Source organism: Ictidomys tridecemlineatus, chromosome 4 (assembly GCF_052094955.1).
Source record: "Ictidomys tridecemlineatus isolate mIctTri1 chromosome 4, mIctTri1.hap1, whole genome shotgun sequence".
NCBI lineage: Eukaryota > Metazoa > Chordata > Mammalia > Rodentia > Sciuridae > Ictidomys > Ictidomys tridecemlineatus.
This window is the reverse complement of record NC_135480.1, coordinates 58,148,442-58,174,701: the sequence shown is the minus strand read 5'-3', so window position 1 is coordinate 58,174,701 and position 26,260 is coordinate 58,148,442. Positions and strand designations below refer to the sequence as shown.

Below are 26,260 nucleotides of genomic sequence, written 5' to 3'. Positions count from 1 at the left end.
CCTAGGATCTCACTGAATAACAGGCTTTTTTCTTCATCACAATAAGGAAAAACAAAACAAAACAAAAACAAACAAACAAAAATACTTACCATACTACTGTTCAGAAATCCTCAAATATGCTTCTAACTCCTTGTATCATTGTAATTAATATACAAGAAAATTTATTTTAAAACAGAGAAAAGGACTTTCAATGAAACAGAATTACTATAGAAGTTATGAAGAAAAAAGACTAAACAGGATGAAGTTAACATTTTTAATTATACAATTTATTTAAAATTTAAAAATCTGTGATCTTTTAATCTAGTTATTTAAAAAATCATTTATTTAATCATTGTGAGGAGGATAAAAAAGAATGGACACCAGCCTACAGTATTACATTTTCTTACTTTTTTGAGGGGTTGCTGAGGACTGAATTCCAGGGCTTTGCACATGCTAGAAAAGAATCTATCACTGAACTACTCCCTACCAATGGATTACTTCTTATCAAAAACAACATAGGTTACTAAAGATATCCTGTTGGTTAATTTTCACAATAGTACATGGAGTGAGTTTCATAAGGATTATTTATCTATTTCTTTTAAATGGTAATCTCAATCCCTTACAATTTAGTTTCATTTATTTGATAGGGACCAACATGTGGCATCACCAGAATTAAAAAAGCAAAACAAATAAACAAATTGAAAAAGCAAAATACATAATATATACTTGGCACATAGGTGGTCTTGGTATTATCTAGGACATAAAAATAGAGACTCCAGTAAAAAGTCAATCCTAGCTCCCTTTCACACAACCTGTTTCATGGGATACTGATACCACTGATACTTTCTGGTATTTAACAGAACAAATACTCATTGGGACACTTCAAAAGATACTTTGTACTTCATTTATTTTCTCACACTGATCCAAAGTATCAGGTACAATTTTTAAGCCAAAGTCATTATTAAAAAAAAAAAGCACATCCATTTTTATTGTTGTTATTCAAGGTTATAAGGCTAATCTGTAAAGGGACAGAATCTGAATATAGAAACTCCATATACAAAACAACTATTGTTAGTATATACCATTTAGGACACGTCTTCTTAACTCCTTGATTCCTTGATGAATAAGAAGCATCATGGGTAAACTGACATGGGTTAAGGGGTCATTCTATAGAGGTACTCCTATGCATAGCCCTCAATAATATAGAAAGGTGGTAGAAAACTCTCCTTCATCTTCTGTGAGTAGCAAAAAAAGAATAGAGTTTTCAAGATTTGGCAGAGGTGTTACTTCAACAATGGGATTATTTAATGAGGATTATTTAATGGTCATTTTGCCTTGGAAGCATGGGAGATGATGGAGGGATACATCCTCACATGAGGATTTATAAATCCTTATACACATCTATGAGTGAAAGACTTCCTAACAGAAATGCTGAAGACAGCAAGGAAAGGTGGATAAAATGGTGCAGGTGAGCTCAGGTGCATAGGATACACAAAAGGGCCAGAGGCACTACACAGACGGAGTGAGAGTAAGAAGTTTCAAGAGCTTGGCCAGTGGAGTGTCATGGGCTCTGGATATGTCACAGGATTGAAATAAGGAAAAAGTTCCTTAGGAAAGGAACAATTGGAGAATTTATAGATAAGAAACCCATGGTTTGTAACATTGTAAAAAGAAAGTTCATGAGCCTCATAATCTAGGAAAACCCCAATATGTTGTGGAGGAACAGTCACAGAGAGGACCAAGGTCAAAGGATTATAGTGAACATCCTCCTCAAAAGCTTTATATTTAAATATGGGAAGCCTAGCATTCTCTTCAAAAGGATTATATTCAAATGTGTGAAGCCCTATAACCCAATAGCCACATTTAGGTTGATAATTTTTACTCTGTCCTTGGAAATTTGAAGATTGAAAATAACTTCTATCACACAACCCCAGATACCAGGCCTTCTTCTTGGACACATCAACCATCTAGTAATGTTTTCCTGATGTGATAGGTGGGTAGCCCAGAATGCCTTCATGATAATTCACATTCTTGCTCCAGTATTCAAATATATTGTTGCTCCAGTAGTGAGCTACATATCTTAATTGTCTCTGGTCCTTAGAGATGACAATATTTGGATTGTTGCTTGGAGACAGTGTCAGGTGAACTGTAGAAAAATTAGAGTTACATGACAGCTAGGATTTAGCTTTATTTGTGATCTTATTAAAGGAATCCTGAGAAGAATTTAAGAAGTGGAATAAATTCTGATCAGAAGTCATAGAGAGGGCTGGGACTGTAGCTCAGTGGTAGAGGGCTTGCATAGCATGTATGATGCACTGGGATCAATCCTCAGTACCACATAAAAATAAACAAATAAAATAAAGGCATTCTACCCATGTACAACTACCAAAAAAAAAAAGTCAGAGAGATAGAACACTGAAGAAACAAGGTATGTGAGTGACTGTTGGAAGGAGCAACATGGACCTTAAAACATGAGAACTATCAGAGAAATCAATTCTGAAAGACGTTGAGAAGACTGTGGCTTATGATACAATAATTTCTGCTTACCCCAGTAGTGTTGAACATCTGTCAGCTCTGAAATGATAAAAATTTATAGTGTGAAATACAAAGGTGTCAGCACTGAAATTCATTCCCTTTCCAGATTAGGAAAAGGAGGAGGGATATCATAGGGCAGTAAACTGGCAAGTGAGAATGAATGACCACTCCCCATTAAATATGATCACATTGTGAACATATAGAGTCCACTCTCCCTTGTCTCCTCTACCCATACCTAGAAACCACACCTTCTTCCCCATCTATCACCTGCCACCACTAGAATCACACACTTAACCTAGCTCTTCTCACCTTGAGACACCTGCATCATCCCCTTCAGATCAGGAGCTCGGAATACTCTTCTTTGTTCCTTGGGGAAAGTTTCTGGCTTCCTCAGCATTAAGTCCTTACACCTAGGGATGGAAAAACTTGACCCACACTTCAGACCTTATGGTCCCCACTCGACAACAATGATTTCTTTCCATCATTTCACCCCATTGATGCACTTGAACTTTCTTCACCAAGGATCCTGAGAAAGGAAGGGAAGATTCCTAACTCTGAACTCCAAAGAAATGTTTCATGGTCACCTACCTATTTACTTTCTTTGTGATCTTGTGAGGGGCTTAACATCTCAGAAGCATAATTTCTAAAATGAATCAAGTTGCCCCTCTCTCTCTACCTCCTAGAATGCATGGTCAATGGTGAAATATTGGATTTCACAAAACTCTGGTGTCTAAGAAAAAAGAATATGAGGAAAATCAGTGCTATGAGTATGTGTTCTAGAGAAAATGTTCAAAAACTAAGACTGCAGGTCCTGGCTCCTGGGTATTTGAGAAATAAGAAATGTAAGAATCATATCTTGAAATGTTCAAAGCTTATTACTAATAGTGAAGCCCTCAGGTGACATCTGAGGTTTCATATTTGTAAGGGTCTGGCGAAACGTCGGAGGAAGAGACCACAAGAGACTGTCTTATGCAACAGCAGAAGAGAGGGTTTATTTGGAGACCAGCATGCTAGGGCCCAGAGCTCTCTATAGCAAAGAGCGATAGAGCCCTGAGAACAGCTTGAGCAGAGCTTATATACTTTCCCTGGAGAGGGCAGGGAGAGAAGTTACATTTTGTAGTTTGGCAGTTGGGGACAGCTCATTCTGGGAACAAGATTAGCAGACAGTCCACAGTTGGGGACAGCCCATTCTGGGAACAAGATTAGCAAACAGTTCTTAAGATTTCAACAGTGTTTTGTTAAGCATATAGAGAAACAGAGTGACAAGTACCTATTTTATTAACCTTTCATTCCCCACTTCTTCTTCTGGCTACTTTTAATCATAAAAGTGATCTTTGGGGGGGTGTCACATTCTGTGTCTGCTAGTGGGGTATATTGTTGTCTGATTACCATAAGTTTGATTTGTCCAATTTGGGCCTGGAGAAAGGAAACTACACGGTTGAGCAAACAGGGTCCTAGAGTTAGCAACAATATAAGAATTATTAGAGGACCGGCCAGGGCTGATAAAAGCATAGTTAACCAGGGGGACTGTGTGAACCAAGACTCATACCACCCTTTTTGGGTCTCTCTCTCTCTCTGACGCTCTTCAAGGCATCTTCTTAGTTTACTCATAGATTCTTTTACAACTCCAGTATAGTCGGCATAAAAACAACATTCTTCCCTTAATGCAGCACAAAGGCCCTCTTCTCTCAAGAAGAGGAGGTCCAACCCTTGCCTATTCTGTAAAACAACTTCAGAGAAAGAGGTTAAAGATTCCTGCAAAGCTGTGATGGAGGTTTCTAATATCTTTAAGTTTTGGTCCATTGCTGTTTCTAATTGGGTCATTTGTTGTGTCCCACGGACCAGGGCAGTAGTCCCTGTGCCCACCCCTGCAGCAATTCCCATTCCTAATAAGATGGCTAAAGTGAGGGATACAGGTTCCCGGCGAAACCGGGTTATATGTTCCTCTATTTGATCTTCAAATGAATCTGCGTCATGATAGAGCACTCTGGGAAACATCTGCACCATTACACAATAATTTACAGAGTTGTTAAATATCTGGGCTGAAATGCAAGGAGTCAACCCTATGTCACATGCCCACAAAGTTCCATTATCAGGAGTAAGGAAACCCTGTGTGATGCCAATATTTTTTGTCTGGGTACATAAGTGTTGTTTACTTTTAGGTGGAGACCCTATACATAAGCCTGCCCCGGTTACTTCTCGGAGGGTTAACTTAGGATTTTCACCCCAGTTACAGGAGGAACTCTGCGCTTTTACTGCATAAGTCCCATCAATTGCTATCCTTTCATATTAAGGAGGAGCAGAGGAGAGACAGAGCCAACAAGACTGAGTGAGGTCTGGTTGTGTGAAATTCAGCACCTCAAAGGCTCCTTCAATTAGCCTCCAGGGGATGGGGTTGACTTCACTCTGGATTGGGGAAGTAAATGAAGGTGAAACTTGAGGAGTATGGGAAAGTGAAAGGTCCCTAGTAGGTTTAGGTTCGGGTGGTCTATGAGGCCCAATTTCTGGCTTGATGGGATTGGGTTCTATGGCCAAGGGAATTTCTTTTCTCTCAAACCTGATAGTGAACCAAAGGCCAAAATCATATCCTGTGGTGTAAAATCGCATTCCATAGGTTTTTCCTGAAAGCCATGCCCAGATATTTTGGTTTCTTCCTTTGGAGGTGAAGGTTGTATTTAGGGGGTTGCATAGGCTATTTGTGTTACATGGAGTAGGGTCAACTAGTCCCTGCTTGGGGGCTCCTTTTAAATGGGAGACATTGTTTGGGATTTAATTTAGTATTATTTCTTCCTACCCGAATCAGACTATCAGGGGAGTTTGGGTTCCACCAGATAGCTCCTGTATGCTCACATCCCCATGACTTATAGAAGAAGTCGGTTTTTCCCCCACACAGCCGTGACTGATTGCAGCTTCGATAGTCCACCGGGCAAACATAATAATCCAGGCTAGCCAACCTACATCTGGCTTGCATGTCCCTACATCCATAATGTTTGTTTCTATTATCTATGGTACGGAGGGGATTTAATGGAATTTTAGTGGGATCTTTTTCATCAGGGATATCCCAATAGGAAAGACCTATAGCCAACTGAAAAATATCCTGGTGGAGAGATGGCCACCAGGTCCCTAAGGGGACTGTGTGTGAGATAGACCATACTTCCTGTCCAGTAGGATTTATGATCAGCCATCGATGCTGAATGGGCTGATGAGGGTTAGGACTACTGGTGGTCAAGGGGAGAATCCATAGTCCTATCCACACGGTGAATACGCAATTTGAGAGGGTTACCAGTCTTTTCCAATTTCCAGCCAGAGTCTGGACAAGGCGCAGGCTTGAGATGAGAGGCATGGATCCAGGAAGTGATTCCGTCTACCTTTACCGCTGTAGATGTTATAAGTAGCACCTGGTATGGTCCTTTCCAGCGGGGTTCTAGGGATGACACCTGATGTCGTCTTACGTAGACGAAGTCTCCTACTTGATATTGGTGTGGAGTCCCTTCGTCCCCAGATTGGTAGGCAGTGGCCAGCTGTTTCCACAGGTATCGCTGGTTTCTTTCAAGAGCTTTAAGTCTGTCAAGCAAAGGGGTGTGAAAGGAATCGTTAGGTCTTAGAGTTGGGGTCAGGTCTCTTACTGGAGGAGGGGCACCATAGAAAATTTCATAGGGGGTAAGGTTACACAAAGAAACAGAGGAAGTATTTCTTGCACGAAACAGTGCATAAGGCAGGAGCATAGTCCAATCTTTTATGCCGGTCTCCAAGCTTAATTTCGTCAAGGTCTCTTTAATGGTTCTATTCATTCTTTCTACCTGTCCTGAGCTCTGGGGTCTATAAGCACAATGTAACCTCCAATTAATCCCCAGGGTCCTGGCTAACCCCTGACTTACCTGGGCCACGAATGCCGGTCCATTATCAGACCCTATTACCTTAGGCAGGCCGTATCTTGGAAAAATATCTTCCAGGATCTTCTTGACCACCATTTGCGCCGTTTCTTTTTTTGTGGGGAAGGCTTCAATACATCCTGAAAATGTATCTACAAAGAGTAGGAGATATTTAAGTCCATACCTTGCTGGCTTAATTTCAGTAAAGTCCACTTCCCAGAATTGTCCTGGTCTGGTTCCTCGAAGATGCCTTCCTATAGGAAGCTTGGAGGGGTAAGTATTAACCAATTGACAGACCCGACAGGCTTTTGTTACTCGTTCAGCTATTTTCTTTCACTGTGAGCCGGTTAGTGGAAAACTCTGTTCTTGATCCTTTAGGAATGCCTGCAGTTTCTTTGAACCAAGGTGAGTGAGTTGATGTACATTTTTAACGTAGTGTAGGGCTTTCTGAAATTGCAAGTTGGGTTCAGTATTGTCAAGGAGTTCAGAGTCAGTGTCCTTAGATGTTAAGTTGTTGGGGTGCTCTGATGTAGTTAAATCTCTTGACTCATATTTCCCCCGTATGGAAAGTGTTAACATAGTTACTCTGTTTAGAGCTGCCAATTTAGCCTCTTTATCCGCCCTCCTGTTCCCGACTGCTACGGGATCGTTTCCTTTCTGGTGTCCTGGACAGTGCACTATAGCTAGTTTTTTAGGGCTTTGTATTGCTGAGAGGAGGTGGAGGATCTCATCTCTGTTCTTTATTTCTTTTCCCGCAGAGGTTAATAGTCCCCTTTGCTGGTAGATAGCCCCGTATATATGAGCGGTAGTGAAGGCATAGCGGCTATCTGTGTATATGGTGGCCTAATGCCTTCGTGAGGGCAATCAGCTCTGCCTTTTGAGACGATGTTCCCTCCGGGAGGCTAGAGGACCAGATGACTTTAGTTCTGCTAACTATTGCTGCCCCAGCCCATCGCTTACCGTCCTGGAGAAACCTGCTGCCATCAGTGAATCATATGACCTCAGGGTGGGGCAGTGGCTGATCCTTTAAATCCCGTCGTATACTGGTTTCTTCTGCCAGTATATGTTGACAGTCATGAGTGACGGGTTCTGATGATTGTTCAGGTAGTAGTGTAGCCGGGTTAAGTGGGGCGGGGAGTCCCAATATTATTCTGTCCTTGTCAAGCAACAGGCTCTGATAGTGTGTTATTCTAGAGTTTGATAGCCATCTGTCTGGTGGCTGGCGGATGATGCTCTCTAGGGTATGGGGGGCTATAACGGTTGGCTTCTGCCCCAGCGTTAACTTATCAGCATCTTTGATTAGTAGGGCTGCCGCTGCTATAGCTTTTAGGCAATGGGGCCATCCACTAGCCACTGGATCCAGCTTTATAGATAAGTAGGCTATAGGCCTTCTCCAAGGTCCTAAAGTTTGAGTAAGCACTCCTCGTGCTATTCCTTTCTTTTCCTCAATGTAGAGAGTAAAGGGTTTTTCTACATCTGGGAGTGCTAAGGCTGGAGCAGATAGCAGCGCCCTTTTGATGTTATCAAAAGCTTGTTGGTGTTCAGGGTTCCATTGGAATTGGGCATTTCCCTTTAACAACAGGTATAAAGGAGCAGCTAAGGTGGCAAACCCAGGTATCCATAACCTGCAAAAGCCAGCAGTCCCAAGAAACTCTCTGAGTTGCCTCTTATTAGATGGGGGTGGTATCTGCACAACAGTTTGTTTTCTGGGCTCAGTGAGCCATCGTTTACTGTCCCTAAGGGAATAGCCCAGGAAGATTACTTCTTGCTGGCAAATTTGGGCCTTTTTGACAGAAGCTCTATACCCGAGTTGAGCAAGCTCAGATAGTAGTGCTTGGGTCCCAGACTCACAGTTTTCCTTGGTGTCTGCTGCCAGTAGCAGGTCATCCACATATTGGAGTAGGGTGACTTCGGGGTGCATGGTTCTGAAGTTATCTCTGTGGAGGGCTTCATCAAAGAGAGTGGGGGAGTTTTTGAACCCCTGTGGAAGTCTGGTCCAAGATAGTTGACCAGATGTTCCAGTTTCTGGGTCTATCCACTCGAAAGCAAACAGCAACTGACTATTTTTATGCAGAGGCAAGCAAAAGAAAGCATCTTTTAAGTCCAGGAAAGTATAGCATTTTCACTCAGGGTTAAGTGTGCTAAGCAGATTGTACAGATTAGGTACTGTGGGGTGAATGTCTTGCACTCTGTTGTTGATCTCTCTTAGGTCTTGAACGGGGTGATAGTCCTCAGTTCCTGGCTTTTTTACTGGTAGCAGGGGAGTGTTCCAGGCCGATTGACAGGGCCTTAGGACCCCTAAGGCCAGATATTTCTGAATATGGGGCCTTATCCCATCTTTAGCTTCTTTGCTCAGAGGATATTGTTTAATATTAATTGGGGAGGCTGAGGTTTTTAACTCCACCATTATTGGAGGTTGTTTTACGGCTGGGCCTAACCCAGTAGTTTCTGCCCAGGCATCTGGGTAATCTGTTATCCATTTCTGGGATAGCTTGCCTGTTTGATCAGTCTTGGGGGGTGTGAAGAGTTGATGTTCATCTTCTACTGACATAGTTAAAGCCATGACTATAGGAGTTTTTACTGAAGGATTTAGAAATTCCATTTGGGGACCTTCAGGGTTAAAAGTTATTCTGGCCTGGAGTTTGGTGAGCAGATCTCTGCCCATCAATGGGGCTGGGCACTCTGGGATCACTAGGAAGGAGTGATGGACTTTTCCTTTTCCCAGGTCCATGGTCCTCTTAGTTGTCCAAGCCCGATATTTACTGCCGTTAGCCCCTTGAACTAGAGACCTTTTAGTTGATAGAGGGCCCAATGGGGCCTTAAGGGCTGAGTATACTGCCCCTGTATCCACTTCAAAGTTTACTGGGGTCCCTTCCACTTCAAAAGTTACCCTGAGCTCGGGGAGGGGATCTGAGCCCCGACTTTCCTAGTCATCCTCCAGAGTTAGAATGGCTGGCTGGCGTGGCTGTTTCTTTCTAGGGCACTCTTTGACCCAGTGTCCTTTTTCTCTACAGTAGGCACATTGATCTGAGGCCAGATGTGGCTTCTGGCCTGAGGCAAGATGTGGCTTCTGACGTGGGCCCAGGTATCCCTTTCTGTCTCCCTGTCTCTTAACTTCTGGCCTATTTGTTGTTGTGACCAGGACCTTAGTCAATGCCTCAGTCTGTCTTTTGCTTCTTTCATCCTCCCTTTGCTCCCTTTCTTTCTCCCTCCTTTGTTCCTTCTCTTCCTCAGTTTCTCTCTTATAGTATACCTTCTCGGCTTCTCTGACTAAATCTCTCAAAGTCATATCTTGTAATCCATCTAAGCGTTGTAACTTTCTTTTAATATCCAGGGCAGCTTGCCCAATAAAGGCCATCGTGACAGATGCCTTTTGATCCTCTGCCTGAGGATCAAAAGGAGTATATTTCCTATATGCCTCCATAATTCTCTCCAGAAACAGAGGGTGATTCATTAGGCCCTTGAATAATCTCTCTTACCTTGGCCAAATTAGTTGGCCATCTAGTGGCTGCTCAGAGACCCACTATTAGAGCCCGGCGATAAGTGGACAGGTGCTCCCTACCTTCAAAGGTGTTGGGGTCCCAGTTGGGTCGGTTCAAGGGGAAGTCAGCTTCGATTATGTTGGGAAGTTGGACCAGAAATCACAAAGAAGCCCTTGGTCTCGTTTATTCCAGAAGAAACATACAAACATCCAGGAATTGTCCCAAAGAGTAATTCTTAGTACTTATCAGTCAAAGAAGAAAAATCTTGCCTACAGTAAATAAAGCAGCCATTAGAACTGCAACCAGAGCTAGAAGTAGGCACATGAGGGCAAGAAATGCTGGTGCCACAGGGGGTCTAATGTTGGAACATCTTATCCTCAAGACAACTACTGTTTCAAACTCTGACCTCCACAACCCAAGTCTCCATCATAGAATCTGTCTAGTCCATACTACTCAAATCGTGATTTGTGACTATAAGTTTAATATAATACTATATCTAAATTTACCTGATCTGGGAGATGTTGTATTCTAACTGAACGCCAGATAATTCTACTAAGTACAAATCTCTTCTTACTACACAAAAGGATCATCCCTGGTATCGCACACATACCTTCTCATGACATCATTCGTATCCTAGAAAGAAGGGGGGAAAAACACAAGTTAAGAAATCACAGACTGTCCTCACTGACCAAGCTTCATCACATTGTCACCAGCACCTGCTCTGCTGAGAACAGGGATGGTCACAGTGTGATGAACAAAATAGTAAAGATAAATTCAAGGGCTGGGGATACAGCTCAGTTGGTAGAGTGCTTGCCTCAGATGCAAAAGGCCCTGGGTTCAATCCTCAGCACCACATACAACACAAATAAAAATAAAAAAAGATAAGTTCAAGCCAGTCATTCCATGGGTCCCCATGAGATAATTGAAATAAAGCACAATTTGTTCACTTATTCAACATTTACATAAACTGATATACTATTATTTGCCAAGTATAAGCAGACTCTGGATAACCAAAGTTGAGTAAAAGACTGAAAGAAAGAGGAAAATGCCAGAAATCCACATAAGGCAAAAAAAAATTCTTCAAAAATGAAGGGAAATAGATGTAATACCAGAAGAGAATTTAGAGTGTGTTGCTGGCACATGAGCTTGATGATTTTTTTTCTTTTTTTGGATTTTTTTTGGGGGGGCGCGGGGGGCCCACTGGGGATTGAACCCAGACACTTCCTCAGTTAGTGAGACTGACCTTGATGGAACTTACGATTCTCCTGCCTCAGCCTCCCAAAATATTGGGGTTATGGCATGTGCCATGGTGTGTAGCACAATATTTAAAGATGTTCAGTTGCAACCAAAATTCCTTCAACATGTAGGTCAAATTCATAAAAAGAAATAAACTATCAAAAACTCTATAGTTCATTTCCCAAATTATTTCTTAATAATTTGGAAATATATTAACACAATAATTAAGTACTACTTTGATAATTTATATATGTATATTATGTGTGTGTATATATAACAATAAGCTCACAAAGAAGGAGGAAGGAAATGAAGTATTTGTGCCAAGTTTCTATATTTTGCAGGAATTAAGTTAGTATTGATGTGAAGTAGATTGAGACAGAATAGGGTGCATTTTGTAATCACCAGATCAAGCACTAAGACAACAAAAATAAAGCTAGAAAACCAGGAAGACTAAATTTCTATCCTGGAATATATTTATTCAACAACAACAACAACAACAAAAGGCAGTCAAGAGAAGAAAAATACCAAGAAACTTCAGAAGAAATATAGAACACAAATAACAAAGTAGTAAATATAAACACAATTATATCAGTGACTGCACTGAATTCTATGGTCTCCATATCCTTATCACAATAGAGATTGTCAAAAATAAATGACATAAAAAGGCTAACAATAGATGAAAAAAATGTTCTTTAAGAGTTAATAAAAGTGATCAAATATAACTAAACTGACTAAAGAAAGAAAAAGAAAGGCCAAGTGCAGTGGCACAGGGGATCACAAGTTCAAAGCCAGCCTCAGCAATTCAGTGAGGTCCTAAGCAACTTAGTGAGACCCTGACTCATAATGCAAGGATGCTTCAACATACAAATTTTAACAGAATGTAATATTAAAACCATATGATGATTTCAAAAGATACACAAAAAGCATACCATGAAGTTCTATATCCTTTCATGATAAAAACTCTCAACAATTTAATTACAGGAGGAATATACAATAAAATAAAGTCCATACATGATAAACTCAGAGGTAATATCATAATCAACAGTGAGATGGTGAAAACCCTTCTTCCAAGATCAGGAGAAAGCCCATTTTCACCACTTTTGTCAACATAGTACAGAAAGTCTTAGCCCAAGCAATTAGGCAAGTAAAAGAAGAAACAGATATCCAACATGGAAGTTAAATTTTTCCTCTTTGCAGACAACATGATCTTACTGAAAACCCTACGGATTTCACAAACACACACAAAAAAATCTTAGAATAAAAAACTAATTCAGTAAAGTTCTAGGATGTAAAATCAATATACAAAAGTTAATTGATTTTCTATACTAACAACTATCCAAAAGAAATGAAGAAACTCCCACTTATAATAGCTATAATAAAATAAAATACTTAAAGTTAACAAGGAAGTGAGAAATCTATATACTGAAACCTATAAAAAAGTTGATACAAAAATTGAAACAGACCAAAAAAAGTGGAAAGATATCTTGTGTTAATGGGTTGAAAAAACTGATATAGAGAAACACTAAAATATTTTAAATTCAGCTAAAGGAGCAAAGCTGGAGGCATCACAATGAGTTTAAAATCTATAACAAAACTATGATTTTTTTTTAATAAGCACTCTATTGACAAAGCTATATTCTCAGCCCTGATCTGTAATCTTTTTTTAAAAATTTTTATTTAGTTTTTAGTTTTCGGCAGACACAACATCTTTGTTTGTATGGGGTGCTGAGGATCCAACCGGGCCACATACATGCCAGGCGAGTGTGCTAGCCCCAACAAAATTATGCTAATAAAGACACAAAACAATGGCAATGAAAACAGATTTACTTGTCAATGGAAAACAATAGGGAGTCTGGAGGTTGGTGGGAATGGGTGTATTTATGGTCAGTTGATTTTTAATACACTGTGTACCAAGAGTACACAGAAGGTTCAGGCATAGCGGCAATGCCCACTAAACCAGTGACTTGATCATATGTTCAAGCCAGCCTAGACAACTCAGCAAGATCCTGTCTCAAAATAAAATAAATAAATAAATAAAAAAGGCTAGGGATGTACCTAAGTGCTAGAGTGCCCCTTGGGTCAACCCATAGTGCTGGGGGTTAAGTACGGAGAAGAAAGGACTGTCTCTTGAATAAATTGCATTGGGACAAATGGATAACTATATGCAGAAGAATGATAATTAAGAACATATCATACCACATACAAAAATCATTTCAAAGTAGATAAAAAAATTCAACATAACACGTGGAACTATAAAACTACTTGAAGAAAACAAACTGCAAAAGTCCATGTCATTGGTCTGAGCAATGATATTTTAACTGAACTCCAAACCCTGGCAACAAAAACAAAATTAGAAAAATGGTATTACACCAAACTGAAAAGCTTGTGCACAGAAAAGGAAATAATCAACCAAATGACAAGACAGGCTACAGAATGGAGAAAACATCTGCAAAGCATATGTTTTTAAGGGGTTAATATCCAAAATATATAAAGAACACATATACATGCATAATTGAAAAGCAGAAAAACAAATGTCCAATTTAAACACTGGCAAAGGACTTGAACAGACACTTCTCAAAAGAAGACAAACAAACTGCAGGTATATGAAAAAATGCTCAAAATCACTAATCATCAAGGAAACACAATTTAAAACTACACTGAGAGATCCCACTTCACACTTGGTAAGAAGACTATTATCACAAAGGAAAGGCAAGCATGGGCAAGGACACGGAGAAAAGGAAACCTTGGCACAATGTTGGGGGGAATGTAAATAAGCACAGCTATGATGACAGATAATATGGAGGCTCCTCAAAAATTTAAAAATGATCCAGCCACCCAGAAACTGGGACTATATCCAAAGTATATGAATAAGTATGTCCATGAGCTATCTCTCAGATTTACTAAAACACTATTCACAATAGCCAAGCTTTGGAATCAACCTAAGCACCCATCAAAGGATGAATGGATAAAGAAAATGTCTGTCTCTGTCTCTCTCTCTCTCTCTCTCTCTCTCTTTCTCTCTCTCTCTCTCTCTCTCTCTCTCTCACACACACACACACACACACACACACACACAATGGAATACTATTCAGCTTTAAAAAAGACAGAAATCTGTCATTTGCCAGCAACATGAAATGAACCTGTAGGAGATTACCCTAAATGAAACAAGTCAAGCACAAAGAACAAATGCTGCGTGATTTCATTTAAGTATGAGGAATGGGCAGAAAATGATCTCATACAAGTAGAGAGTTAAAATGGGGCTAGTCAGGGGCTAAAGGGCAGGGAGAATTGGGCACATATGTGATAAATATATACATTTTCTGTAAATTAAAATACAGTCAATACATAGACACATAGACATTAAAAGGATTACAAAGAATTCTTATGATTAATTAGGATTACATATTTGAAAATCAGATGAAATTAACAAATTCCTATAGGATATCAATGACCAAAAACAGACTCAGGAAGTATAAATCTAAAACAACCAGACACCAATAAAAAAGTTTAAAAATTTGTATTGCACCCAAAAGGGCATAATGGACTGAGATGGCTTCACAGGTGAATTTCACTGAATATTTAATGAAGAAATAATACCAATTCTTCCAATCCTTCCCTCCCCCCCAGGAACTACAGAAAGGGGAAAGTCTCAACTCATTCTATGAGGGAAATGATAGATACATCTATTGTAACCGGAAGCCATTTGTTTGTCAGCAACGAAGCTGAGGAAAAGATGCTTAGGGCTGGGGATGTGGCTTAGCGGTAGCATGCTCACCTGACATGTGTGTGGCCCGGGTTCAATCCTCAGAACCACATACAAACAAAGATGTTGTGTCCGCAGAGAACTAAAAGATAAATATTAAAAAAAATCCTCTCTCTCTCTCTCTCTCTCTTAAAAAAAAAAAAACAACAACAAAAAACAAAGATGCTTTAAAAAGCAGAAAACAGGGCCTACCAAATATCACTGGTTACAGTGGATCTTCCCTCCAAGGTTTAGCTTTTGAACTGCACTCAATAAAATAATAAAAATTGGTTTATTTTCCTTGCTATTTACACATTTACTTATTCCATAAGCTTCATAATTGATTTGGGAATGAGGCACTTCAGGGCCCAGAGAAGCTGAAAGTCTTACCTGCAGCATCTCAACTGTTGACCCTCCCAACCGACGTTCCAGATCTGAGATGACATCTTTCACCAACTGGCTCTGCTGGATCAGCTCACTTTCAGACTCTGTCAGGCTGTTCATAATAACTTCCTCCTCGTTCTTCAGCTTTTGAATCTCCTGCTCCTCCTCAGATTGGAGGATGTCTCTCAGTTTTCCAAACTCTATCTGGACATTTTCCGCCTCACTCTGTATTTTGTTCTTTGGGATGGGAGAGAGAGAGAGAGAGAGAGAGAGAGAGAGAGAGAGAGAGAGAGAGAGAGAGAGAGAGAGAGAGAGAGAGAGAGAGAGACTGGGAATAGGAACCATAAAAAGAACTATTTTACATGGGGAGTTCTCACAGGGTAGTCTTGGAACGGAGGGAGAGATTCTGAGGGAGGCCGATCTTTCCCTTTCCCTTCCTTCATGACATTCCAAAACAATGACCTGAAGTCAGCATTGTCCAGACTCAACCTGAGCTGCAGTGGGATACCTGGGTGTGCCTTAGCTTCAGCTATCCAGGACACTCATATCTGCTCCTCATTTCACTTTCTTTTCTTTTTTCTTCTTCTTCTTCTTCTTTTTTTTTTTTTTTAGTATAATAGACTTTTTTAAAGTCACTGCCTATGTACTGAGACAGAAGATTGTATTTACATAAGCAGAAGACGTAACATTTTACAACTTCTAAAATCTATCTCAACAATTACAATGACCTTGCATGTCAACACAAAGGGGAGGCATAAATGTTTAAATCTATGAAATCAAATTGGAATACTTAGTGTAAAGAAAAATTAAAAAGCTTTCAAATAAAGGCCATTATTATTATTATTATTATTATTATTATTATTATTATTTTGGTACTAGGGAATGAACTCAGAAGCACTTGACACTGAGCCATAACCCCAGCCCTATTTTATATCTTATTTAGACACAGGGTCTAATTGAAGTGCTTAATGCCTCGCCTTAATGAAGCTCACTTTGAACTTGCCATCCTCCAGTCTAAGCCTCCTGAGTCGCTAGGATTACAGGCGTGCATCACCACAGCTGGCCTAAAAGCCATTATTGAACCTACATGAAGAGCACAACTTGAATTTTGAATTCATTCATCTTTTAAAGCTCTCCTCTGAATAACTTCAGTTCTAAGCATGGAATTCAGTCCTGTGACTATTCCTTGGATTGAAGTTTGGCAATAATGTAGTCCAACTGCCTCCTTACTTCACACTGTGGGAAACTGCTCATGTCATAATATTGAGGGGCAATTTTCAGCAGCCATTGTGGCTTGATATCTGTATGTGTCCAGATGTAATTCTTTGTTGTTAGAACTAACTCATTATAAAGCACCCTTTCAGCCTTGTGGTCAAGAACTCTACAGGGATGCAACTGAATGAACTGATTACCTTTCACAGTTAAGTAATGGCCTGTTCCTTCTTAATGTGCCACCTGCATAAAATACCCAGTACCAAAGCTTTTCTTATGTTAATATAATAGTCCCTGATGATAAAGTCAGTACTTCTATGAGGCATAGAAGTACTGTCCATAATCTGTCCATAATTCGAGATAGCTACTGGCGTACATTGTCTGTGGATATCAGGGACTGGTAGTTGATGAAGTTGCCATAACACCACTGAACCGACCCATGATTTTGTTTAAAAGCATGATAGACATTCAGCAGGGTCAGATGATCTCCATCTATGTGGGAAAATCTCATCTTGGCCTCATCTGCAGCTTTCTTGGCCTCCATGGGGCAAACAAAACACTGTGGGACTGACAACATAGCAGTAATAGATAGGACCTCAATAGAACAATTGTAGTTGCAACTTGCAATAACCATTTTAGCAAGCTGTGGATCTAGAGGAAACTCTGCCATCATGGATCCCAATTCAGTCAGAGCTCCATCATCACTTAAAGCACCCAGATAATGCAACATTTTTAGGGTTCTCATCAGAGTTTCAGGAGCTGTGGATCCATAAAATCAAAATGCACCAATTCATCAAAACCAAGTTTCTCCAACTGTAACACCACTGATGCTAAATTAGAATGCACAATCTCAGGATAGGTGTTATCCTTCATTCCTGTTTTATAATGTTTCTCTGTGTAAATCCTAAAGCATTTCCTAGGTCTGGTATGTCTAGGTCAACCAGCTCTGAAGCTGATCTGAAGCTGCTCTAATAGCTGTCACCAAAAGAGTGACAGTGATGTCAGTGATGTCCTGCAATGTTAGTTGACACGACCACCATTCTTCTAATTACTCCATTTTATTTATTGGGAGGTGGAGGGTGCTACTGCTGGGGTGGAGTGCAGAGAAGGGTGGAATGATTTTTTTTTTTTAATATATTCTTGACGATAACACTTAGATGAACTGAGAAGAAAAGTTAGACAAGTCTATGGCTTTCTCAATTCTGTAAACTGTTTTAGAAATACCTTATCTTGATTTTTAAAAATTTTTGTTTTTTTATTCTAATTTGTTATATATGATAGCAGAATGCATTACAATTCATATCTTTTGGAATAACTATTTTTAAGTATTTATTTTATAGTTGTAGGTGGACACACAATATCTTTATTTCATTTTTACATGGTGCTGAGGATCGAATCCAGTGCCTCACAGGTGCTAGATGAGCGCTCTACCACTGAGCCATAACCCCAGCCCAGTGGAATAATTTTAATGTCACCAACTTCAGAACCCATAACATCAACCTCAAGCTTTATTCTTTTATAGGCTTCATCAATTTCTTCTTGATTGGTAAAGAAAAGTAGAAGATCTCCCTCCTCCTCTTCCCACATATGTATCTGGATCACTGTTTGAATTGCTGCTTCAAGATAAACTCTCTCTGGTTCTGGAGTATAAAAGATCCTCAACAGGATATATGAGGCTAGGCATAATTAATAGTGGACAGTGATCAAAGTAAATCTGAATTTTCCCTCATGTAGAGTAGTATTCGTAACTATAACCTTTAAATCCAATCGATGTTTTACAACTTGCATTGAAACACCCATGAGAATATATGTAGCCAGTGTTCTTTCATGAGCCTCATCAACGATTATTGCACCATATTGCTCCAGGAGGGGATCGTTCATGGCTTCATGAAGTGACATCTCATCAGTCATATACTTAAGTATTGTTTTTGCACTATTGCAGCCTTCAAATCAAATGGAATAACCAACTTCCTGGCCCAACAGCACATCTATTTCATCAGCAACTCTCTGAACCACACTCATTGCAGCCACTCTCCTCGGCGGGGTACAGGCAACTCCTCTCTTGGGTCCTGGTGAAGATCGCACATACTCCACACACAACTGTGGAACTGTGTTGTCTTACCAGACCCAGTCTCCCCAACCAGAACAAATAACAAATAACCAGCATATCTGTAAACCTATTCAAACAAAGAGCTGAAGTCATTTCTTTAGAATATCATAGTATCAAGGTGTATAGGGTAAACTGGTGAGTGGGTTAATACACTGTAGAAGTGATTTGTGTCCTGCACGTCCAGTGTGTGCGCTGAATAGGCAGAATGTGTTGAATAAGATAAATGGGAAGGTTTCAAAGGTCATAATACAGCACTGATAAGCACAGCAATTGGTTGAAGCTCACAATTCCTTCTGGCTTTCTTTCTCCCTCTCTTGCTCTCTAAGCCCTCTATCACATTCTCAGTCCTTCTTTCTCTTGTTCCCTGCAGGCTTCTGGTTGGAGGAGTTATCCTCCCCTAGGTCCAACCAGCGCAATTTGGGCATCTTAGTCTTTGAGCAAGTGGTTTGGAAGGAATTAAAAAGAAAAAAGGTGGCGACTGTATTGGCACAGTGGAGAAGAACCACTTAACTCTTGGGGATGCCCACCCTCTAGCTACAACTTCCTCACTCCACTCTTGAACCTCTGCAAAAGCTGAACATTGAAGACAGAACCATGACCCATTGCCAAAGTATTCCTTCAGTAGAATCAGAGTCTCAAAAAGCACCACAGCAACAGGATGCAAGCCAACCTCACTGGAGTGCCTCCCTGTGAATAGCTCTCTCCAAACAGCTGTATTCCTTTGTGATGTACCCACTCTCCAGCCTCCACTCCAAAAGGAAAAGGGCAAAGAGGATTATTCAAATGCTTTCCACCTTATAGACTGCCATGAAATAAAGAAAAAGATCCTGCCCAGAGTTCTAGCTAATTCCCTCAGAAAGTATTTCCTCCTACCTTCCAGAAAGTTCTCTCAGTTTGGATGTCAACTTTCCACTTCTCAGTTTCTTCCTTGGATCTCTTCAGGTTTTGCAACATTTCCTCAAACTTCTCCTGTGAGAAAGGAATCACACCAGAGTCAAGGGAAGAACTTTCTTAGCACCAAGAGAGAGGATAAACCTGGAAGAAATCAGGTTGATCTCAGAAGAAACTAGAGCTTTCAGAAACTGTATGAATAGACAATGGTAATGTATGAATTGGAAGAAAACCTGGGGTGGAAGGTGTCTTCTCTAAGTCTCTGGAAATAATGTTACCAACCTCTCACCAACAGTAGTCTAAATATTTTTGCACTAGAACAGGAACCTGATTTTGCAGCAAGGAAAGAACTTATATACCAACCTTTCTCATTCACTCTTCTGCTGAAAGAGCTTTTCTTGGACTCGAAATCTCTACTCATCTAGCACAAGGCGCAGTATTTTTATGCTCCCTGTCCAAGAGTTTCTACTCTAGGCTTAGCAATTAAGTGAAGGTAAAAATTCATCCTTTAGGCCTCAGAAGGTAATCATAGCATAGCTTAGAAACAAATCACAGGCATCGGTTCCATGACACAATGTAATTAGACGAGTGTCAAGAAGAGATATCGTCTCTGTCCTCCCCCCACCTGATCTCTTACCTGGTACTCCTGGACAACCTCCTCCAAGAGGAATGTGGAGTGTCCACGGTGCTCCTGAGAACGCTCACAAAGCAAGCAAATTACTGTCTTGTCTTCCTGACAGAAGAGTAGGAGCTTCTCTCCATGACGTGCACAGTGATACACCTTCTGCTCCTCCTCTGGGTTCAGCTTGATGCCCCTGAGCCTCTCCACTATGTTGGCCAATTGCCAATTAGGCCGCAGGTTCTCAAACTGGTAACTGATTCTGCACACAGGGCAGTTGCTCTTCTCTTTTTGACTCATCATGGACTCACAGATTGATGTGATGCAGGCCTGGCAGAAGCTGTGGCCACAGTCAAGGCTCAGAGGCTGTGTGAGGAGATCCAGGCAGATGGGGCAGGTCACCTCCTCCTTTACATTCCCCAGGATTGCTGCAGCCATAGATCTGTTTCCTGCTCCTGTCTGTCCTGACTTCTGAGATTCCCCCTGCTCAGATTCCTACATGATTGGAAGATCAAAATTGGGCAGAGTAAGAAAGATTGAAATAGAATGGATACTGACTATGTAGAAATGATAATAGACCCAGACCAAAATTTTTTAAAAAGAGGAGAAACAAAGAACAGAGTTTGGTAACATTGTGTAAGATCTTTTCATAATAAATATCAAGTAGGTCACGTCACATGATATATTTCATATATTTAACGACTATTATTTCCCTTTACTATTACTGGAAAGGCAGAGAAATAGAGGTCTGTTCTAGCAAGAATTTTGTGTAACCTACCATCTATCCTTGCCTGTTTTTCCCCAGGTCAAAAACACATCCCCAGTGTTAAAAGCACCACACCACTTATGCCTCAGGCATTTCACCCTTGCTCTTTCCCAGTATAGAAAGCTCCCTGATATTATTATGACTCCTTACCTGTTATCTTATCATAAAGAGCTGCTCTGACCACCTTACCAAGATTTCAAACACCATCATCTCTGATACTTATGCAATGCTATTTTTTCTTATCAAAAGCACATAAAAAATAAAAATGAGTGGGTGCTCCTGGGAGTGTGTCTGAACCTCATAAATTATAATCCTTTACTAGATGTGTGAATGGAGCTATTAAGTGACTTACTATTTTCAATGTGATTTATCTTTAATACATTGAGGTGAGATGAACTTATTCCATTTAGGGTCCATTTAGAAGTCTCCTCTCTACAGTTAATCCAAGACAAAAGAGCTAACTGCAGGTTACCTATTGGTCTTGCAATCATTCTACAAAATGTCACTGACGATGTGTTAGCAACTAGATTAAATATCAAAAATGTAAGATGAGCCCAAGCACAGTATAAACAACTAGGGATTAATCAACTGGACAGGCATAGTAAATTAAATAGCCAGAAGGAGCAGACATGACAACCACTAGTAGAGAGATGGGCAAGTTGCTGCAAGACTAAATAAAAGGGGCAAAGAGAAGATTTTCCAAGAATTCCAAGGTGAAATCAAAGGTTTAACAAACCAAAAAAGTATGAAGGGGAATATGGGATGTAAAAGGAGACAAACGTGTTAGGTAAAATAAACTACCCTTATGAAGAGCCTACTCATGTATGACACAAGCTCTTCAATGTTTTTGAAATTGCTAGCATAGGCTAGTGTGGTGGCATGTGCCTGTAATCCCAGCACCTTGGGAAGTCAAGGCAGGAAGATCGCAAGTTTGAGGACAGTCTTAGCAACTTGGTGCAGATTTAAGTAACTTGTTGAGACCCTTTCTCACAATAAAAAATTAATAAAAGGGCTACGGATGTGGCTTAGTAGTTAAGCACACGATGGTCTAATTACCAGTACCTAAGTAAATAAACAAATGAACAAAATTGCCAGAATGCCTGATGTACAGTGACTTGTAGGGCTTTGGTATCATATAAGTCTGCAGGAGAGAGAAAATGTGACACTTCTCAATTATATAACACTTAAGGACTATTTTCTAATAATAGGGAGAAAAATATCAGTCTAAAAAAGTTCCTGTGTCACCCCAAACAGAGCTTTGCCTCAATCATGCAACTGTGTGTACTGGGGCCAATCTGACAGCGTGCCTACCTCTCAGGGAAGCAGAGCCCCCATTGAGCTAGTCCATCCTGGTCTTTAGGCCAAAGAGCAGAGGTGCCCTTCTTCCTCAGAACCAAATTTTCACTCTGGAATCAGAGCTGCTGTGGCACCCAGCCTCCCGGGAGTGGAGTCATCTCTGTGCCATACCTCTTTGAGCCTCATATGCTGTGGTGCCCCAACTTCTCAGGACAAGGTGTTATCACTGCACTGTTCCTGAGCTGGGAAATGCAAGGCCTAAGCCACAGCTGTGGCCCACATTCCTAGGTCTTTGCTGCTGCTGCACCATGGCCCCCAGAGCCTGGGCTTCCTCAGAATCCTACTGTCTTGGTCCATATTTGTGCTGCTACAAAAAAATACCTGAGACTATGTAATTCTTTAAAAACAACAACAACAAAAACATTTATTTCTTAGGTTGTAAGGGCTAGAAATTCCAAGATTAGAGATCTATGTCTGCTGAAGCTTTCTTGGGCACCATCTTGGGACAAAAAGAAGTGCAACGTGTAGGTTCAGAAGACTAGCACCTTCCACTCACTTCTGACACATGCCTGTCATTCTGAAGCCAGAATTAGGCAGTCAGTATAGATAGGTAAATCGAGTCAGGTGATATACCTAGCCTAGTTATCTCATTAGATCAGAAGCCAGCTTGTCACAAGTTATGAAGGATTCATTTCTGTTTTCTGTAAAAATATCAGGATGTCTGTATGGCCTGGCCATTAGTTGATGTTGTAAAGCTGATTGGAATGCCTGCCCGTGCCCTGAACTCACCCATGTCTGGTTTTCCCTGACCATATAACAACCCTTTCCTAAATCTTAGTGACGCCTCATAAATTCTGGCCTTCCCTGGCTGGATAACGACCCTCTCTGAGTCTCTAAGATCTCAATAAATTCTGATGCCAGGGCCAGCAAAAATGTAAACTTGTGTAATGCTCCTCAGAGTGTTGTTATGTGTAACCCCCCTTTGTGTAACTTTTTGGGCTATAAAACTGGGCCACAAAGAAGCCTCGGGGCTGTCCTTGGCTCCCACAATTTTGAGGGGCAAGGCAGCCCGGCCAGTCGAAATAATAAGCTTGCTTTAATTTGATTTAAATTGGAGTCAGTGGTCTTTTCTTGCGCCGTTGGTCTAACACAGGTCCCATAAAGGAGGCCATTTTTTTTTATTGGATGTTCAAAACATTACAAAGCTCTTGACATATCATCTTTCATACATTTGATTCAAGTGGGTTATGAACTCCCATTTTTACCCCAAATACAGATTGCAGAATCACATCGGTTACACATCCACATTTTTACATATTGCCCTATTAGTGACTGTTGTATTCTGCTACCTTTCCTATCCTCTACTATCCCCCCTCCCCTCCCCTCCCATCTTCTCTCTCTACCCCATCTGCTGTAATTCAATTCTCTCCCTTGTTTTTTTTCCCCTTTCCCCTCACAACCTCTAATAACAATGAGGGTCTCCTTCCATTTCCATGCAATTTCCCTTCTCTCTCCCTTTCCCTCCCCCCACTCGTCTCTGTTTAATGTTAATCTTTTCCTCATGCTCTTCCTCCCTGCTCTGTTCTTAGTTGCTCTCCTTATATCAAAGAAGACATTTGGCATTTGTTTTTTAGGGATTGCCTAGCTTCACTTAGCCTATCTGCTCTAATGCCATCCATTAAGGAGGCCAATTTTGAGTCCTGGAAGTTGGAGTCTGTCCCCTGAGGGATTGAAATGTTAATTCCTTCAGAGCCCTTCCTGCACCCTCATCAGGAACCTGCCCTTGCTCCAACAGGTTGCTAAGGTAACCTGTCCCAGGAATTGTCTCACCCCACAGACAGCTATAAGCTTGTTAAATAATGTGCTGTGGGCTGCTCAATCCTGCCCTTCCCCCTTCAACCCCCCTATTTCCCACCTTTTGGCCACCCCACAGAGCATTCCTGGGCCTATTCAAGTAAGCAGGAAGGAGAAAGATAAGGGGAAGAGAGCAGAACAAAGGAAGCCTAGGACATATAAAAAGGCAGAACACCTTGTTTCTGGGGATACCAGGATACAAGCTATGGCTCCCTTCTTCCTCCTGGGGGAAGTCTATGTTACCTCTTTTTAAATAAAACCCTGCCTTATATGCTTGCTTCTGCATGCTTCTCCAGTGTTCAAACTTCAACATGCAATGGAGACTTGTCTCGTATATAGGTGGCATTAATTCCACTGACTATGAAGGCAAAGAAAGGAAGATCACATGTTCAAAGTCAACCTAAGCAAATTAATGAGACTCTGTCTCAAAATTTATATATATATATATATATATAAAGAAAGGGAATGGCGATGTGTGGCTCACTCATTGGTTAAGCACCCCTGGATTCAATCCCTGGTATTAAAAAAAAAAAGACATTTTTGTAATTTCCCATGTCGTTCACCAGTTCTTGTCTCTTAGCTGAGTTCTGCTTTTGGCAGATATGGCTCAAGGGGAAGGAAGAGCAAGGGTGGTGACTTATTTTTATTGTTTAATTACATAGAGAACAATGATTTTCATGTGACACATTTATGCATGCATGTAACAAACTTCATTACAGTCCATCCCAAGTAGCCCCTTCTCTCTCCCTCCTCCCATTCTCCCCTACTTTTACCCTACAGTTCTCTCTTCTCTTTTCAGGAGATCCTTTTCGTTCTTCTTAGAGTAAACATGTGAGAAAATATACAACCCTGGACTTTCTTTGTTTTTAAGGAACTGCAGTAATTCTGTGTCTGGGTGGGGGCTGTGAAATAGGCCTGGCTAGATAAGAGGCCACAAAGCATCAGGGCTTCTGAATGCAGGCCAAGGTGATGGGAATGGATCTGTAGCTGCAGATCACATTATTACCCTGATGGGCATTATGCTTTCAGTTTTAAAGATCTCTCCAGCTCTGCCACAGTTGTTGGGGGAGGGAATATCTATCCAAGGAAAAAAGGACTCTGGCACGCTTTACCAAGGTGCAATTCAAAATTCCAGACCAGGAGGGAGACAGGGTTAGGTTCAGCGTGGACAATTAAGGTCCCTCCAGGAAGCCAATGCCTTTCATCCCTTTACTCCCAACTTCTTTCACAGCACCCCTCCCCCAGGCTGTTTTCAGCAGGGAATCCTGGAGCTGGGCCAGCAGGCCTTCAGAACAGCTTCCTGGCAAGAAGTCAAACTCACCCAAGCGAATCCGGGTTTTCTTCTAAAGTCTTCCCAACTCTGCTCTCCGCAAATTGGCTCAGTAGCTCTTCAGAAACTCATGCGAAGTGGGGTCCGCGGGATTGGGCAGATGTGGGCAAGATTCCTTCTCCAAACCTGCCTCCACCAGGGCGTTCCCCCTGAGCTTAGTGCACCTCCAGAGAAACGAAAGTTAAGTTCTTGAGGGCGGGGAAGAGAAATTGGGCCAATGTGCTGCCTTCACGTAAGCCTCTTGGTCCCCCTGCACACCCCAATTATTGGGCCCCTGTGCAGGCCTGCCTTCCCCAGGAGGAGGGGTGGTAAAATGAAGGGACCCCTTACCCATTCAACTTGCTATCTATTGCCTGGCCACAGGTCGAATTACTGTAGCTCTGAAATATGTTATCTGTTACCTAGTATGTTGCCCTCTGGGTATCTTTTGCTCTACTGTTGAGTATTTTATTTCCCAGATTTTCGAAATTATGAGTGCATGTCAATTATATAAATTATGGGTTTGATTGTGACATTTCCAGATGTGCACATATTGATTTATTCATGTCCACTCACCCTACTGTCTTCTTTAACCCTCTTGTCTCTTCCCCCTTCTCTGGTCCCTTTCCCCTTTACAGGATCTTGTTATCCTGTCACTTCCAACATAATTCGTATCAACCCAACATAGTACTGAAAGTTAGAAAAGGTGCTCCTAATGGAAATTCTTCCCATGTGCTCCTCTTGTTACTGATACCTTAGCTGGGTTGTGCTTTCAGCCAGCTGATGTGGCTCATAGAGAAGGGTATACATAGTTAAGGATATTTAGAGTACCGACATAATTCCTTGAGTCTGGGCTTGGGGGTTTTACAAGATGAGTAAACCATGAAGCCACAGATCATTGCAGCTGCCACACCATTAAGAGTTCCATACTCAGAGGGTTTGATGCTAGAAATTGACCTGGAAAGCCATGCAG

The 26,260-nt window shown here is 41.0% G+C and overlaps 2 protein-coding genes and 2 pseudogenes across 3 annotated transcripts in view; all 4 read right to left on the bottom strand.

Annotated features, from left to right (window-relative positions):
* Window positions 1–26,260, bottom strand: part of LOC101955567 (tripartite motif-containing protein 5) — a 184,037-nt gene that overhangs the window by 79,170 nt on the left and 78,607 nt on the right. The gene's annotated exons all lie outside the window — the stretch shown is intronic.
* LOC101961899 (tripartite motif-containing protein 5) lies at window positions 245–25,473 on the bottom strand. The gene is given in 8 exon segments (XM_078046591.1): window positions 245–2,125; window positions 2,527–2,553; window positions 2,824–2,939; window positions 13,429–13,436; window positions 15,237–15,467; window positions 19,426–19,521; window positions 20,081–20,557; window positions 25,300–25,473. Coding segments are annotated over 7 exon segments (1,506 nt in total). The 5' UTR covers window positions 20,501–20,557; window positions 25,300–25,473; the 3' UTR covers window positions 245–1,517.
* LOC144377442 (ATP-dependent RNA helicase DHX15 pseudogene) lies at window positions 16,088–17,743 on the bottom strand (annotated as a pseudogene).
* Window positions 17,320–19,416, bottom strand: LOC144377121 (ATP-dependent RNA helicase DHX15 pseudogene; annotated as a pseudogene).